The sequence below is a fragment of the Condylura cristata genome, unplaced genomic scaffold (assembly GCF_000260355.1).
Source record: "Condylura cristata isolate star-nosed mole 26May11 unplaced genomic scaffold, ConCri1.0 scaffold00051, whole genome shotgun sequence".
In the NCBI taxonomy this organism is placed as follows: domain Eukaryota; kingdom Metazoa; phylum Chordata; class Mammalia; order Eulipotyphla; family Talpidae; genus Condylura; species Condylura cristata.
In genome coordinates this window covers 1,617,571-1,634,675 of record NW_004567152.1, presented here as the reverse complement: position 1 = coordinate 1,634,675, position 17,105 = coordinate 1,617,571, and the positions used below count along the sequence as shown (strand labels likewise).

The window sequence follows — 17,105 nt, the reverse complement described above, 5'->3', positions numbered from 1 at the left end:
GGGTAAAGACAGGGTCCCTTGAGTTTTGACAAGCGGTGGAGAAGTAAGTCTCCATGTTGACAGCACCGAGGGCAGGAGACGAGATACCCTATCAGACAGAGTAGGCTTAAGCCCCCTGGGCCAGGTTCTTCTCCCCATCTGGATGGGTGGGGGTGATTGGAAGGAGGCTCAAGCAGTGGCCAGTCTCTCTACCCTCATGGGAACAGGCAGCAGGCAGTTTACCAATGGATAGCTGGTAAGAGAAGCACTAGAGCCTAGTCCTCCCTCCTGCCTCCTGCTCTGGTCTGACCCTCCGGAAATTTTCTCTTATTCCTCAGTCTAGCTTGAACTCATGCCCTATAATTTGGTGTTCTGGAGCAGGATTTTGACTTGGCTTCTCACAAGGAAGAATATCTTGGTCAGCAGGAATGCATCAAATGTGGGCTTTAGTTTTGGTGTAAGAATCATATCTCCCCCAGTTCCTTAGATGGTGACTTTCCCAAAAGAGCATGTGTCAGCCAGTTGTGCCCCAGAGGACTCCCTCCTTTCAGCAGTATGAAACCCTTATTCTTGCCCACCTCAATTCTTCTGCCTAATTGTCCATTTATTCATTCCGTCATCACCCACCCTTCATCCACTGCCTACCTGTCTACCCATCCCCCACCCCATCCAATCTACCCTTCATCTACTTCCTCCTTTCATACAGCCTCTCTGGCCACACCTCTGTTCAGCTAGCTATCCATTTCCCCTTCCTGTCCTCCCATTCACACACCTACCAGCCCAACCACCTACTCATCCACCCACTCATTTGCCACTCCATCACTCTGTCCTCTCCATCCTCTTATGCATCTTTCTTTACTTTATAGGTTTATTTATTTTTTAAGATTTATTTTATAAGCACTGGGGTATAGGCCAGAAGTGTAGGCGATAAAAGGATTCACCAGAGACAGAATGGGGAGCAGAATAAGCAGGAAGACTGAAATACACTCACTGCTAAAGGGAGCAGCAGGCAAAACAGGAGAAGTCTGCTTCGCCACATGGGTCACCTTCCTGTCCAAGGTCGAACTCATGCGTCAGTGGCTGCCCATAGCTTGATAGTGCTCCCTGGGGCCACCAGGGAGGCTCGCTTATGCATCTTTTTTTTTTCCCCCAAAGATTGATTTATTTATGCATACAGAACTGGGGTGCAAGCCAGAGGTGCAGGGGGGATGAGAGGTTTCACCAGAGACAGAGTAGGGAGTAGAACAGGCAAATCGAGTGAAATATACTGCTGAAGGGAGCAGTGGGTGAGACAGGAGAGGTCTGCCATGCTGTGAGGGTCAGCTCCCTGGCTGGGGATCGAACTTGTGCTGCAGTGGCTGTGATAGCTTCATAGTGCTGCACTTTAACCTGTTGCAACACCAGGGAGGCCCTCTCTTGCACATTTTTAAACCCAACTTTCTACCACCTGTTCATCTGCCCACCTCCTCCACTCGCAACCCACCTACTGCCTCCCTCTAGTCACACCCTCATGCCCCACTACCATGACTGTGGCTGTGGGCAGCTTTTCTGGTACAGCTCTCTTGTCTACAGGTGTGTGGGGGGTACAGGCAAACTAGGCCAGAGCTGAGTGCACAGCTCTAAACCTCTGATAGTTTATTTTTCCAGCTTTGAACTCAGCTCCTACCTTCTAATCTCCTTCCCAGTTCCTTCATATTTTCTGACCCAGACAAAGGTGCTGTCATACGATTTTGGTTGGAGTGACTCCTCGGGTCCCCAGGACAGGAAACTTTCACCCAGTTCTTTCCCTAGTGTAGCTACAGCTGGATGGCATGGTTGTTCCTATAAATTAACTCTTATGAGTATATGTGGTAGGACATGTATCTAACAAGGACCCTGAAAGCTGGAGACTGGATTCTGGGTGAGGACCTATAGGAATCCACCCAGCAGTAATGTGTGGGGGCTATGATGGTGTCAGCTAGGGAGGAGAGTGAGGGCAAGCACTGTCCTGTAGCATAGCACTTATCTGCTTGTCCCCAGGCCATCCAGGGACCACAGCAGAAGTAAGTCTTTCTTGTACGTACCCATCTCCAGTGAAGATTGGTGGCCCCACTCCAAGGCCAACCATGGAAATTGTCTTTGAAGTCTCAGGATTGATCTTGAAGATGCATGCTCTTTTGGCCTTCAATGTCATCACAGTTATAGAGTTACTATAAAAGTAGTGCTTTGAGTTACAGTCAGAAAAGCTGTTCTCTGGGGTGCTGGCTTGGGTCATCTGTGCCTGCATGTACCCAGCATCAGGGAGGCTCCCATGTTGAGAGAGTGGGCCTGAGTCTTCCTAGATGCCCCTGACAGCTACCTGATTCCCTTGTCTCCTTAGGCTGTCCTACAAGCCAATGAGATGAAGTGACTATAGCCTGTGGGTCTTGGCACCTCCACCCATGGGTGTGCAGAGAGGGTGCACCCGCAGACTGGGGCAGAGGACTTGAGCCCAGACCTGGGTCTCTGGTGTCCTGTGGGTAACTTTGGGGCACTCTACCCTCAACCTGACTAGCATTCGGAGGTGGGCCTGGGAGGTAATTAATGTAAGTTGAGAGACTGGATATAAGGAAGGTCAGTGATGGGTTTGGCACTTTCTCACTGTAGCTTTAGAATTCTGGGTCCCTAGCCAGCTCCCAGCTGAAACTAGTGGGGAAGCTCCTTGGACCCCAGAGCCTGGGCAAGCCGGAAGCTGGGGCTCTTCTTATGCCTGCTATCCCCAGGGTCTGCAGCCTGGGCTTGGCCACCAGGTGGGGTAAAAGCTGAGGTCAGTCAGGCATTCATGTCTCCAGAAGTATCATCGGCTGTTCACAGGTCCTGATTGTTACTTCCTAGGACAGTAACAATCCTTGTTATGGGGCCTGCAACCCTTGGTCCTTTGTCCCAACTTCCACTGATAAGGGATGCTGCAACCACCAGGGCTTGGTTCAGGATACTAGTAACCTAATTCTTCCCCCAGAAAGGCCCCCATGATGAGTACCTCAGGCCATGCAGGCCCAGCCTGCCCAAAAGGCATAGTGTCTAATAACCCGGGTGCCCATCTTTTTAGATCCAGGCACAGGCATGCTGTCCTGTCTGCCCTTCATTCCCTGAGGGCCAGAGGAGCCAATCTGCTCTCTCTCAGGAAGGGTTCTGCTTATTCTTCTGGCTGTGTTCATTTTACTCACTGCCCCCATATTAGATCATGCTGACAATTTCATGTGTGGCAGGTGCTTGGAAAATGGAAATACATTGGCCTCTTGCCTTCATAGGGCCTCAGTTTTCCCAGCTGTCTCAGTGTACTGGACTCCGAAGTGTCCTTTCATCCCAAGGTGCCCCATGTCCCCCACCATGTCCCTGGCCCAGCCTCTACTGGTATGGCCAAATCTATTACTAATTCTTTCTCTCTAGGCTCCATCCAGCTGGCAAGCAGACCTGACCTTTGTGAGGGTGCTGCCTGCTCTGCTGAGTCTCTCCATTGGTACAGGGATGAGAGGTTGTGGGTTGACTTTGGAAGGCTGTGGGGTAGTTGGGCTGAGAGAAGATCCCTGGGCATTGTGCTGTATACTGAGTGCCTAGTACTGTGGCCACATGACCTATACTCTGCCTGTTGTTTGTGCCAGCATCTGAGCTCTGCATACCTCTCTCCTTATTTTTTTTTTAAAGATTTATTTATTTATGCATACAAGAACTGAGGTACAAGCCAGAGGTATGAAGGGTGAGATATTTTACCAGAGAGCAGAGTGGGGAGCAGTACAGTCAGATGGACTGAAATAAACTGCTGAGGGGAACAGTGGGTGGATATGGAGAGGTCTGCACCATGTGGGTCACCTCCCTGGCCGGGAATCAAACTCATGTTGCAGTGGCTGTGGATAGCTTCATAGTGCTGTGCTTTAACTAAACCATTGCACCACCACGGAGCCCTCCTAGGTGCCCAGGGAGCTCTTCCTCTGCTGCTTTTTGCCCTTGAAAAACAAACACACTGGGCAGCCAGGAAACAAAGAGTAAGGAAAATCTGGCTTATTGCTACAGCTGCTGGGCCCTACTGCCTCTGCCTGCTCCCTTGGAGCCCTGGGGCCTGAGGCCCAGGCAGACCTGACCCTTCCCAACTGTGCCTTGGAGGCTTTAGGCCCTGCCTTCATTCACCCTCCAGATAAGATTTCAGGCATGGTCCCTTCCAGGCCTGACAGGTTCTCATTCTGCCCTTGTTCTTGGCTAGAGTGGCTGTAGTGGAAACTGGATCACTAGTTTATAAGCTAGTGTCATCCCTACACCTGCCTAGGGGTTTGGGTACCTGATAGCTTTTGAGTGGCTTCTCATTCCCTGTCAGCTGGCCAAATCATCTTTACCATTCTAGCTGTAAACCCCCCACCCATTCTGAGGCCCAGCATGCACTTCTGTGAGATAGGTCCAAGCAGAATTCATGAAATTGGTCAGGTAAACTGGCTTGTGCTGTGGGTAGCAGAGGGTCTGGGAGGTCAGTGCTGGTTATACCAGCTTTTCCTGCCCTTTCCTTTCCTTCCCAGTGGAGCTCCAGAGACCCACAGTTTATATTTCTGCTGGGTTCGGCAGAAAGCAGAGGAACCCAGGTCAGAGCCCCAGAGCCCCAGGCTCTCCTACAGGGAACCTGCTGCTTCCGGTCAGCCTTGAATTAATGACTTTTAATTTAGAATTTAATCAATCTAGTTTCTCTCTGGAGACCTGTATGCTTCTGTGTGGGAGTGAGTTGTCTCATCTCTGAGTGGGGTGGGCAGGTAGCCCTGATGGCCTCACCATGCCACCTTGCAGGCTCCACTCTGACCTTGCTCTGCTTTGCCTGCAGCCAGCAGGCATCCCAATCATGGAGGATTGCAACATGCACTCAGCTGCGAGTATCCTGGCCTCGGTGAAGGAGCAGGAGGCCCGCTTTGAGCGGCTGACAAGGGCGCTGGAGCAGGAGCGACGCCATGTTGTCCTACAGCTGGAACGAGCTCAGCAACCTGGTGTGGGCAATGGTGGCATAGGCAGTGTGCAGCCCCTGCCAATGGCCTGGCAACAACTGGTCCTGCAGGTAACAGTCTAGTGACTCAGAAAACATGGAAATGGCCAAGTGAAGAAACAATCAAGGGGCCCTAGTGGGCCACAAGCATTAAGTGGCTTACTACAAGACTTCCTGGGCCTCTAGGGAGGGAAAAAAAGTGGGATGTCAAGGGAACTGGACAGCTCATTTGCTGGGCACCACATGATGGTTGGGCGAGACATAGCATGACCTCAGAATAGTCACCTCCTCAGTTGAGTGGGTTCCTCAGGATGTGGGGAGCTGGGAAGGGTCTGTTCTGGGCAGTTCAGTGGTCAGCCTCGAGACACTGAGGATTGTGTCTGCCCTCTGCCCTGGAGTCTTCCTCGCAAGGTTGTGGTCTTAATATGCAAAGGAGGGGCTGCCCCAGAAGAAAGGTTGAGTGAGACCCCAAGCTCTGCCTATAGCTCAGAGGGTGACCTGGAGTCTCAGTTTTCCTATTAGCCATTGTTCTAGCCTGGCTCACGTCCCTGCTCAGATCTAGGAGGGGTAGAGTCCTAGCTTCTCTGTGAGGCGGCCCTGAGAACTCTAAGGTTGGAGCATGTTCACAGGTGTCAGATCACCTGGTGCCCCCCTCCTACCTAATTATCACCCTAGTGACTAACCTGCTCACAGGGTGACAAGAGCACCTGGCTCATGGGTTGATAGAATGAGGAAACCTAGGAGGCCTGGAGTTGGTGGGGTTATTGCATTGTCAGGTATTGATTGAGGCACAGGATTGGGGATAACCAGGGCAGAGCTGTCCTAGGAGCCATGGGAAGGAGAGGGCTTTTGGGTAGGGGTCTGTCCTGCAGGCTTCCCACTATTGCTTCTTCACACTACTAGACTCAATGCCACTGAGACCTCTGGATTCCACAGAGTAATGTAAGTACTCTCTGTTCCTCTGGCTTGGGCTCCTAGGCAGTGGGCAGTGTTACCCTCTTTTTTTTTTTAAGTATTTATTTATGCATACAAGAACTAGGGTACAGGCCAGAGGTGCAAGGGGTGAGAGGATTCACCAGAGACAAAGTGGGAGCAGAACAGGCAGATCTATTGAAATATACTGCTGACTGGAGCAGCAGGTGTGTCAGGAGAGGTCTGCCACACAGTGTGGGCCACCTCCCTGACTAGGGATGGAACTTATGCTACAGTGGCTATGATAGCTTCATAGTGCTGTGCTTTAACTTCATAGTGATGCACCACCAGGGAGGGCTGATGTTGCCCTTCTTAGTCTGGCAGATGGCCCCCTCCCAGTGTCGGCTCCACTATAGGCATACCCTCCCTTCTTAAGTCCTGCTGAACTCCAGCTCCCAGGCATCAAGACAGGCTACCTACTGGCTAGCATACATGTGGTAGCAGCTTAGGGCAGCCCGGCACCTGTGTCTAGAGAGAAAGAGAACAATGTGGTGATCTTGCTGACCCTGGCTAGCCACAGTCTCAGAGGCTCAGAGCAGCAGCAGTATCAGGCTGGAGACCCCAAAAATGACCACCCTGACATGCCTTCATACCCTCATTTGCTAGTGGGTGATCCTCACATTCAGCCCACTGTGGTACACAGTTGGAGCTCAAAATGTGTCTTCAGAGGCCCTGCACCCACCAGTAGGGCCACCCTTCACCATTGGAGAATCATTGTTCCAAGCCCCCTTTTGCTGAGGTGGGCCACACAGCTAGTGTGCAGAAGGTAGGGAATGAGGTAGGATGGGTCTGAGTTTGAGGACCATCTTCACTGTCCCCTGGATCCCAGGCACTCCAAAGAGTGAGGACTGGTACTCCCAAAACCCCCAGGAAAGGAGAAACAACACAGTTGGGCCACACGGGCTCACTAAAAGTCGGTAACTCAAAGGATGCCCCTTAGGCACCAGCCCTCTCAGGCCAGAAGGGGCTCTAGCCTTAGTACCTACACCCCAGTAGGGAGATACTCCCATAGCCCGGAACTTCCCTGGGTTCTAAAAGTGGCAAATTGAGACCGCAAGCGAACACTGCCCCTTCCCACCTACCCTTAGTTATATCAGGCTGAGAGGGGAAAGAGCATGTGTCCCCAGGGCTGTGGCTGGACTCAAGTGCTGATGGGGATGATGGAGGGGGAGGGCATCATGTTGAGCCTCAATGCCAAATGTGCTTCACTGATTTATCTCAGCAGGAGGTACCTGATGACCTACCTGCTGAGCCACAGGGCTACCTGCAGTGGGTTCTCAGGGCCAGAGCAGGGACCTGAAAAACTGTGGGAGGTGGCAAGGCCCATAGCTAGAGTCCGCTCTAGGGGTTACTGTTGCTGTGTCCCTCTAGGCTATCCAATAATCCTGACTACCTGCCCTACAGCAGGAAGGGACTCTCCTCCAGATAGCTGGCCATAGCAGGACTGGCTGTCACCCTTGGGAGTGGAAATGTCATTGGGGATCTAGCCACCCTGTAATTCAACTAACATTAATTTGTGGCTAGGGCATGAATATTTGATAAAAAGTGGGAGACATCAGAAACAACTCAAATATAAGTAAGCATGTAGGACAAGTTCTTCAGGACAGTGAACCTGTGTTCCTGCTTCTGCTTGGGGACTCGGCCTGGTGCTGCTGTGGATGGAAGATGCAGGGGGCCAGTGGTAAGAGCAACTTAGCCCAGTGCAGGTGGGGAACCTAAGGCTAGAAGGGACACACAGTGGTCTCCCACATGTTTGAGCCTCCTGGCTGTGTTGCTTATGTACGTGGCTTGTAGATCCAGAGTGGCCCAGCAGAGGCCCAGTTTTCTTTCCTTTTTTTTTTTTTTTAAAGATTTATTTATTTATTTATGCAAGAACTGGGGTACAGGTCAGAAGTCGGGAGGGAGTGGTGGTGGTGGGGTGGTAAGAGGTAAGAGCATTCACTAGCAACAGAGTGGGAAGTAGAACAGGCAGGTCTACTGAAATACACTGCTGAGGGGAGCAGCGGGTGGCAGGAGAGGTCTGCCACACTAAGTGGGTCAGCTCCCTGGCTGGGGCTGGAACTTGTGCTGCAATGGCTCAGAGAGCTTCATAGTGCTGTGCTAAATTTTAACTCCACCAAGGAGGGCCCCAGAGGCTCAGTTTATTGACTGGAGCCTCTGGAGGAGGCAGGAAGCCCACCAGGCATCCTCTCTTGCATCTTCTTGGCAATCTATCTCCGAATCCAGTTTCCTTATTTATGATGCAAGTGCACTGACTTACCTTTTTGAGGAATGACCCCAGAGATTGCCCCAACCCAGCCCAGCCCAGCCCAGCCTAGCCCAGCCTAGCCCTTCCCTTCCCTTGCCCTCAAGCAGAGCTAGACTCACCTTTGTGGGACTGCATCTTTATACCAACTGCCAGCATGGGGTGTGGAGGGGTGCACCCTGGTAGGACTAGCTCTGATTAACAAGCCACTCCAAATTGCCCCCAAATTCCCAGTAGACGAAAGAGTCTGAGGTCAGCTCAACCTCCTGGGCTTTAGTCCATGGTCACTCAACAGTTGCATGCCCCTACCACCACTTACTAGGCTGACAAGCAATGATGAGGGGGTCTCCCTGTGTCTCTGTCTTGATGGGTAGAACCCAAGACATTGTAGGTCACTGCAGGGCCATTTGCAAGTTTCCCAGTGACCTCTATGTGGCTAACTTCTTTGGAGTGTTATGCTTGGGGTGGATAGGGGCCTGGGAACAAGTCGGAAATCTTGAGGAACTGCCATGGTGGTAACCATCTCATAGGCCCCCCATTTCACAGCAAGCAGCTAGGATGAGCAGCTGGTGTCTGGGAGCCTCATGGCCCCTGCTCCATCGGAGCTCATTTTCCCCAAATCTACAGGGGAAGAGGATATGAGTTTTTTCACTGGGTGCAAACAGAGGCCTGGAAAGGAGGGCTCACAGAGTCATCCCCGCTTGGGCTCGAGGTTGAGACCTGAGCTGACTGCAGGGGAGGAAGGGGCGACCCCGACTCCGCCCCACCGAGTCCCCGCCCCGCCCCGCCTGGGCGCGGCCCCGCCCGATTGGCTGCTTGCCGTGACCACCGCCAGATCCGCCCCCGCGGGTGCGAGTCTGCCGCGCCTGAGCCGGAGTGGCCGTGGTGCCAGAGCCCAGCCAGGTCCAGCCGTCGCTGCCGCTTCCCCGCGTCCCCCTCCCCCCAGACCCAGCCGGCCTGATGCCGGCCGAACTCAAACAGGTTGGAGGGAACTTGGTCCTGGGCAAGGGGGGAACAGATGGGGCCCTGCCGCGGAGGGCGGGGCACCAGCCTCCCCGGGAGGACCTGCTTTTGTTCTGTGGAGCCTCCGGCCAGAGGCAGCTATTGTCTGCGCGGGTGGACGGAATGAGCGCACTGCTCCGGGGTTGTGCAAGACTGCGGGTGGGGCTGCTGGGTCTCTGGATCTCCTCCCAGGGAGTTGGGCCTACTGGCGGTGCCCCCCTGCACTGGACGGGGAGTAGGGCCGACACCGTGGTGGGCACACCCCCTGGCCAACGCACAAGACAGGTGTTGGGGCAGGCGGGGCAGGCGGGCGGTGAAGGGCGAGGGCTTTCCCGAGCATCCCCTCTCCCCGGGAGGGAGACTGAGTCCGGAGAGGGGAACACAGTCGGGCTCATGTTCCCTGTGAGCTCGCTGGGCCTCCCCTCCCGGCCACACTCCCAGTGCGGGCGCTGACTGGGGACCTGGGAGTAGCTTCCTCTCCAGAGCCTTAATGGAATCCTCGTCTGCCGCGGTAACGCACGTGAGGGGAGGGCTGGAGGATGCCCTGCGCACAGTGGGGGAGGTTGAGTGGGGGCGGGGCAGCGGTGTCTCTGGAAAACCCCAGCATTCCAGTACTAGAGGTTGGGGGGAAGGCATGTGGGTCACCCTTCCTTAATCAGAGGGAGCCTATATAGTAACAGAAAGGTAAACTGAGTGGAGGAGCAACCCCTTGTTGCAGAGTTACACCTCCACTACACGTGCCTAGCAAGACTACCTGATTCCTGCCTGCTGTGTGTCTCCCATTCTGCCAGGATCTGGCTACCAACTGTCCCAAAGATGGAGGAGGCAGCTGGGAGCTGGGTAAATTTAGCTGGTAGTATGGCTGATGGATGAGGGTTTGCCTTTGGGAAGTCAGGGTGGGTGATGGTCCTATTACCTCCCGCAAGTTTGCTCCCTTAGCTGCTGAGCACTCACTATCCTTGGTCACTTGCCCAGTGGTGGCTGCGCCCTAGCAGGTGTACTGCTGAATGAGCCCCTGGTCTACCGGGGCTGGGCAAAGGCATAGGTACTAAGAGAGCGTGCCTCTCTGGTGGCCAGGGATTTGTTCCATAGTAAGCAATGCCAGCCTGGCTTGGTCTGGATTCCATGTGGATAGACACTTTGGGTGGGGTGGTTAGTGCTCTGCCAACTCTCCCTTACAGTCATTTGTCTAGTGGCAGCCTCTTGTGCCCTCTGGGGGCCAGGGTTGTGGGAGCCAGGTATGGGACTCCCACCTTAGCCCAGCCCCAGTGTGTGCTCGCAGACTATGGACAAGCTGAGGTGCTGTAGTGTTCATGATACAGACTCTGGGTGCCCATCTATAAAATCCAGAGAGTGCAAGTAGAAACTCCGCTCCACCCTCATCACCCCTACATTTTAATTTGTTTTTTGTGATTCTTTTCTCTACTATTATCACCTGTACCAGGGGTTTTAAGGACTTTTGCCCAAGCGGTGGCCCTTATTCATTGTTTCCCTTGTCCCTATATGGCCCCAAACGTGAGGCTCACACTATGTAGTCTGTCTCATGGTTTTGACACCCTTGGTCCTTCCCATTTCTGTTGGAAGAAGCTAAGGCCTGCATTTGTGTTAGGGCCCAGAGTCATCCTACTATACTCAGATCTGCCTTCAGGAACCCCCTTGAGAACAATAGCATATGGTTGTGTCCACCTTTATAAGGTACAGGCCACTTCAGTACCCAGTTCAGTTCTAGGGATCTTATTAGAAAACCCCAGACTTACCAGCTTGTTCTAAGCTAGGTATGGGGTACATAGACAGTTAGACTTTGGATGATAGCACCATGAGATGGATTTGGGCCTTGGAGATAGGTGATGGAAGGCTGGGACAGTGATCCTAGCAGGAGGGGCAAGGCTGAATCCAAGGCCTGGAAAGGGTAACAAGAGGCAGCTAATAGGTTTGACAGGATTGGGGATGTTGGGAAGGAGGTAGAGGGTATCATTTATAGGGATGTGGTGACCCTGTGACTTGGGCTGAAGCATGCTCAAGCACACATTCTTGTCAGGAGGACCGGTACATGCACCATATGTGTGTCTGGGTCCCTGTCTGCATGTGTATGCCCAGGCATGTGTAATAGGCCGGACCTTCTAGTGATCACCAGCTGACTCACACTCCTGCCTGCCTGCCTTCCTACCCGGGTGAAGTCATTGCTCAGTTTTTAGCTCCCTGAGGTCATTCCAGCAGGGGTGTTGGGGCCTCCGGATCCTGCAATTGGGTTGCTTGGGCTGGGTGTTAGTGGGTACCTCTGTAGAGTCAGGCTTTGTTGGAAGGTCCTAGCTCTTTGGGGCTCCCATTTTCCTGACTGAACAGGGTGGAATGAGGATAACTAGCAGAGCTATAGAGTGGCATTGAGGTTGAGATATACTTTGCCTTCCCTCACTGTCTAGTCAATGAGGAGGGTACTTTTCTCTGAATGTGTTAATGTACCCAAACCAACGAAGGAACTATATCTGACTGACAGTATTTTGGGCAGTGTCCTGGTTCCTCATACAAGTCTTGCTTCCTTGCCCTCCTCTGTACTCACAGCTAGTAATGAGTTTCCCTGCTTCCCCCCACCCCCACTCTGATTGACCTCTTAGAGCTCAACAGAAAGGCTCACTGCCTGCCACATATGTACTCCCACAGTTGCCAAATACAAATGGGACAGCTGAGATCCCAGCAGTGACGGGCTGTCCCTGAACTTTCTCCTGTTCAAAGTATCCCAGCTTCCAGTACTCTGGGGGAAGAGCCCAGATAGCCCACCGGCATGTTCATGCTCAGGGAGGCCTCAGCTTACTTCTCTTTCCCTGGGAACCAGTGTTCTTCTTCCCTAGTCATGTCACCAGCAGGCATTCCATCCACAGCTCAGGCGGTGGCCCTTGCAGGGTTAGGTATGATTAAAAGACCTTGCAAAACTACCTTTCCTGTGGATATCTGAGATTCTCCTGTTAGCAGTTAGTGAGATTTTTGGTAAGTTCACTCTGTCAGGCTACTTATTTTCTCATTTTGTAAAATCATATATTGTCCTCTGAAGCCCTGCTTCTGGGGGAGGAGGGATACATTCTGTGATCTCTTCTTCCTGTGTCACCACAGACAGAGGTATGCAAGGCCCTTTCCTAGACCCCTTGAAGAGGTCACGAGGGCCCAGAACCTCAACATTGCTTTACAGTTAAGTAGAGGGCAGGTGTTTCTTCAGGACAGAACCCAACCTGAGACCACAGTCTTGGGAGGCAAACACTTAGGACAGCTTTGAGCTCGCTCTTTTGCATGCCTCCATGGCCAGGGCTGGGAGCACAGTGGGGTTTGAGAGCCAAGTGGATACAGATGTGCATGTGGGCTATAGTCTTGTCCAGTTCCCCGCCATGTCTGTGCAGGCCTCAAAGACAAGCCAGGGTAGGGGACCCGTCCTAGGCATGGGGCTTGGACTGGTTTCCTGCTGACCTTACTTTGGCCACCCAGGAATGTGCTCTTCCCTTGTCCAACCACTAACGCTTAAAACCACTAAAGTTTTATCCCTGTCATTCCTGGCCATATGCTTATCCCAGGACTCCTACAGTCATAGTGTTGATTGACCCTCAGGATCCTGTTATCACTCAGCACAGCAGAGTCCTGGCCCAGCTCTGCTGTGGGCCTGCGTAGTCCTCCGAACCTCACTTTCCTCACTGGCAAGTTTGGCCAAAAAGTATATGGGCCTTAGAAGGTCCTCTGTGTCCTTCTTACCCACAATTCTACCACTGTTATCCTCTGTGTACAATGGCAGGAGGAACAACAGGCTAAGAATGAGGCGAGTGATTGAGATTGGGGATTGTTCAGGGAGGGGCACTCCGGCTTCTGCTAAAGGCTAGCTAGGCCCCATTTGCCTTAATCTACATTCACTGGGTTTTCTGTAGGGCCACCGTCCCAAGTGAGGCAGGGCTAGGCCATTGCCCGTTGAACATCACAAGTGTTTGGGCCAGAAGGAGCAAGGGTATTTTGGCTTTCTGAGGGCACAGACTATGCTGGGAAGTGGTTATTTCTGCTTTAGCTGGCTTTGGGGATGGTGGGGTTTTGGGTACAACCATAGGAATTGGTGAGCAGTGATAAAACTGCCACTGCCAAAACTGTACACTCCAGGTTTTTGGGTGGGACAGGGAGGAGGCCTACAACAGTGGATTCACAGGTGGCAAGTCATGTCAGAAAAGGGTCCTATATGACTTACTCAGGTCTGCTTGGGAGCCTGGCCTCACAATCAGACAGGGCTGCCCAAGAGTGTGCCACTGAAGTCAGGCTGTATCTGCCATCTTAGCCCAAGAAGGCCATTAGACAGGATACTAGGGCAGTTTGACCCTTCGTTGTTGAGGCAGGAATGTCCTACTGCCCTCACCAGCTTGGGCAGAGACAGGCCCTGGTATTACTGGGTTCCAGGAGCAGGGAAAAAGAACTCATGGCATCAAAGCCAACAGGAGCATCTGAACTCCAGAGTAGGGTGAAACAGTGAGTTCTCCCACTGACACTTGCCCCCCGTGCCCAGGAGCAGAGCCGGGGAAGCCAGGCTTCTCTTGTCACAATGCCAGAGGCACCTGAGGTACTGGAGGAAACAGTGACAGTGGAGGAGGACCCTGGCACACCTACCTCCCATGTGTCCATTGTCACCTCAGAAGATGGCACTACCCGACGCACCGAGACCAAGGTATGGCTGGGCCCAAGAGGTGGGCAGATAGACTGCAGAGTGGGTGTATGTCCTCTCTCCTAGGGTGCACCCATTATTTGGGTGGAAAACCAAGACCACTTTGGCCCTGCTGGGGCCATGTCTGGGCCTCTCAGGTTGTCCAGCCTATCAACTACCTGCTTATCTGCCAGGTCACCAAGACAGTCAAGACAGTGACCACACGAACCGTTCGCCAGGTGCCTGTGGGTCCAGATGGCCTCCCACTGTTGGACAGTGGACCCCCACTAGGCCCTTTCCCTGATGGCCCCCTGGACCGGCACTTCCTGTTACGTGGGGGTGGCCCAGCAGCCACGCTATCCCGTGCCTACCTCAGCAGTGGGAGCAGCTTTCCTGATGGGCCTGAGCCCCGTGAAGTTCCCAGCTATGGCAGCCTGTCCCGTGGGCTGGGTGTCCGACCCCCGCGTGGTGGCCCCCTTGGCTCAGGTCCCAGTGATGGCTGCTTCACACTGCCTGGGCGCCGTGAGACATTTCCAGTGGGCCCTGAGCCAGTGACTCCGGCTGGCCGCTCCCAGCCTGAGCACTTCCAGGCAGAGCCATATGGCCTGGAGGATGACACTCGAAGCCTGACTGCTGATGAAGAGGGTGGCCCAGAACTGGAGCCTGACTATGGCATGACTGCCCGGAGGAGGCCTGACTGTGGACGAGGCTTTCGCACCAGGTGAGCTTCCTTGCCCCAACACCATGTCCAGGAAGTCTCCCTTCCACACTTCAGCGTGGAAGTACCACAGAGTAGTTAGTGGTCCATAGGCAGTAGACCTTCGGAGGTAGAGATAGTCACACGCAGATTAGTTTGAATTGGCCTCACCTTTTCTCAGGGACTGCAGCAGGGGCAGGCCCTGAGGTGATGAAAGTTGTAGGGGATCTAAGCATGAGAAGTTGGTGACAGTGCCTGATACATACTGCCTTGTGCCAGCTAGATGGTCATGAAACTTGAACGAACACAAGAGGCTTATATTTCTCTTGAGTGAAACTTCAGACTCTTGCCAAACTTTAATTTTTTTTTGCACATAGGAGCAACTAGAGTCCCACAGCTTTTCTAAGCCCACTCTCTGGTTCTTTCTCCCTGCTCTCAGTTTCTGTATATAGAGAGGCAGCATAATCATGGCCTGAGTCTGGATTGCAGTGTGACCATCATAAGACACCTGACCCATCCTAGCCTCAAACCCGCCCCTGGGAAGCCAGTGTGATGGTGATGGTTTATCAGGTCATCTTGAGCCTTGATGGTGTGAGTGCCCCTTAGATGGTCCCACTGGTATGGCTGCAGGTAGGGAGGTCACTCCTCCCCCACATCCTGGCCCCAGTGAAAGACAGGCCTCCTGGGAAGGTGGGACCCTCGTCATAGACAACACTTTGTAGAAATGCATTTAATTCAGAGTTGGGGGGAATGCTGCCTGGTGACTAGAGTGAGTAAACTTCCTGTTCTGGAAGGGTACATGTCCTAAATATTGGCTAGGGTTTGGCCCTGAGTCAGTTCTTGCCAGACTGGGTGTAACTCTCAGTACCCAATCAATGTGTGAGATTGATATCAATGTGTTAGGCCAGCCATGCCCTCTGTGTTCATAGTACCCTGGTATGGGATAACTTGGAGGCAAAGCTGGTGGCCTCTGTGAAGATGTTCATCCACTCCACTCACCTACACAGGGCTTATGAGGATGTGGCAGATGATGGTGGTGAGCTGATGGAGGAACGACCCCCATTTCCAGCTGTGACAGCACCCCTGGCCCAGCCAGAACGGGGCAGCCTGGGCAGCCTGGACCGGGTGGTGCGGCGTTCGCCCTCTGTCGACAGTGCCCGCAAGGAGCCACGCTGGCGGGACCCTGAGCTGCCAGAAGTACTGGCCATGCTGCGGCACCCTGTGGACCCTGTGAAGGCCAATGCAGCTGCCTACCTGCAGCACTTGTGCTTTGAAAATGAGGGCATCAAGAGGCGTGTGCGACAGCTACGGGGGCTGCCGCTGCTCGTGGCTTTGCTGGACCACCCTCGGGCAGAAGTGCGGCGCAGGGCCTGTGGGGCACTGCGGAACCTCTCCTATGGCCGGGACACTGATAACAAAGCTGCCATCCGGGACTGTGGTGGTGTGCCTGCCCTGGTGCGCCTGCTGCGGGCAGCCCGGGACAATGAGGTTCGAGAGCTAGTCACTGGTGAGTGACTTCTGGCTGCCTTCCATTCCCTGGGAAGAGAGAAGAGCGAGCTTGGCTTGCAGGGTTGGTGTATACCAGCGGTCTCTAGGCCAGGGAAAGCACCCTGTCATTCAGGAGTCTCAGCTGCTAAAACTGGTCCCCAGTCTCTGCCTCTAGACATTGCTGCTGCAGGTAGGGCTGGTTCTGGGGCCCTCAGGCCGGCCTCCTCTCTATCTGCCCTCATCTTGCCACTGTGGCTCCAGGCTACCCCCACAGTGCAGTGGTGGGGAGTACACCTTGCATGATCCGAGGAGTATTAGTCCCACCCACCCAGGGGTGGGACTGAGAAGGGGATGGGGAAAAGAAGGCACCTGGAAGTCTAATGTGTCAGCTGTAGCTGCTACCTGGTGTCCTGGGCTGCGCCAGGCACCTAGTATCTCCCATGACTCTGTCGCTTCCTATACCATCTGGTCCCAGCTGTGGCATGCTGCAGGGTGGACAGGTCCTGAGCAGGGTTTTGGGGAGGTGGAAAGGGCAGTGCTCACAGTTCGCATGACTCATTGTTGCACCCCATAGGCACACTCTGGAACCTGTCATCCTATGAGCCCCTGAAGATGGTCATCATTGACCATGGCCTACAGACGCTAACACACGAAGTCATTGTGCCCCATTCGGGCTGGGAGCGTGAGCCCAACGAGGACTCTAAGCCACGGGATGCAGAGTGGACAACTGTCTTCAAGAATACCTCGGGCTGTTTGAGGTGTGGGCCGGGCTGGGTGCTCTCCGGGCTCGTGGGTGGATTCTAGCTGCTCCAGAGGCAGGCGTCAGGCCCCGGTATGGGCTTACCCCTCTGGGATTGGGACCCTATCTAGGGACAGCCACATCATTGTGACCCAGTAACACAGAAGATAGTTAGCTGCCCAAGTCTTAGAAGCTTCAGAACCTTGTCACTTTTTTCCCTGAGTCTTCAGAATGGGGCCTGTAGGGGCCGTGTTCACCCCTAAGGGCACCCTGGACAACGTGTGTTGTCCTTTGTGTGGTAACTAGTGATTCCAACTCTGCCCAGCTTGACTGTACCCTCTTGTCACTGTG

At 53.6% G+C, this 17,105-nt stretch overlaps 1 protein-coding gene across 10 annotated transcripts in view; it reads left to right on the top strand.

Moving 5' to 3' along the window:
• ARVCF (armadillo repeat gene deleted in velocardiofacial syndrome) overlaps positions 1-17,105 on the top strand; it is a 46,556-nt gene that overhangs the window by 21,399 nt on the left and 8,052 nt on the right. For 7 of the 10 annotated variants that reach the window (XM_004694975.2, XM_012734268.1, XM_012734267.1 and 4 more), the window contains exons 3-7: positions 4,799-5,026; positions 13,696-13,854; positions 14,025-14,551; positions 15,535-16,034; positions 16,590-16,773. In XM_004694975.2, the coding sequence (XP_004695032.1) occupies positions 4,817-5,026; positions 13,696-13,854; positions 14,025-14,551; positions 15,535-16,034; positions 16,590-16,773 (1,580 nt within the window). In that variant the 5' untranslated portion in view covers positions 4,799-4,816. Of the gene's footprint in view, positions 1-4,798; positions 5,027-9,053; positions 9,153-9,915; positions 10,014-13,695; positions 13,855-14,024; positions 14,552-15,534; positions 16,035-16,589; positions 16,774-17,105 lie in introns of those variants that run through there. The other 3 variants (XM_012734271.1, XM_012734272.1, XM_012734269.1) reach the window with 2 other exon arrangements.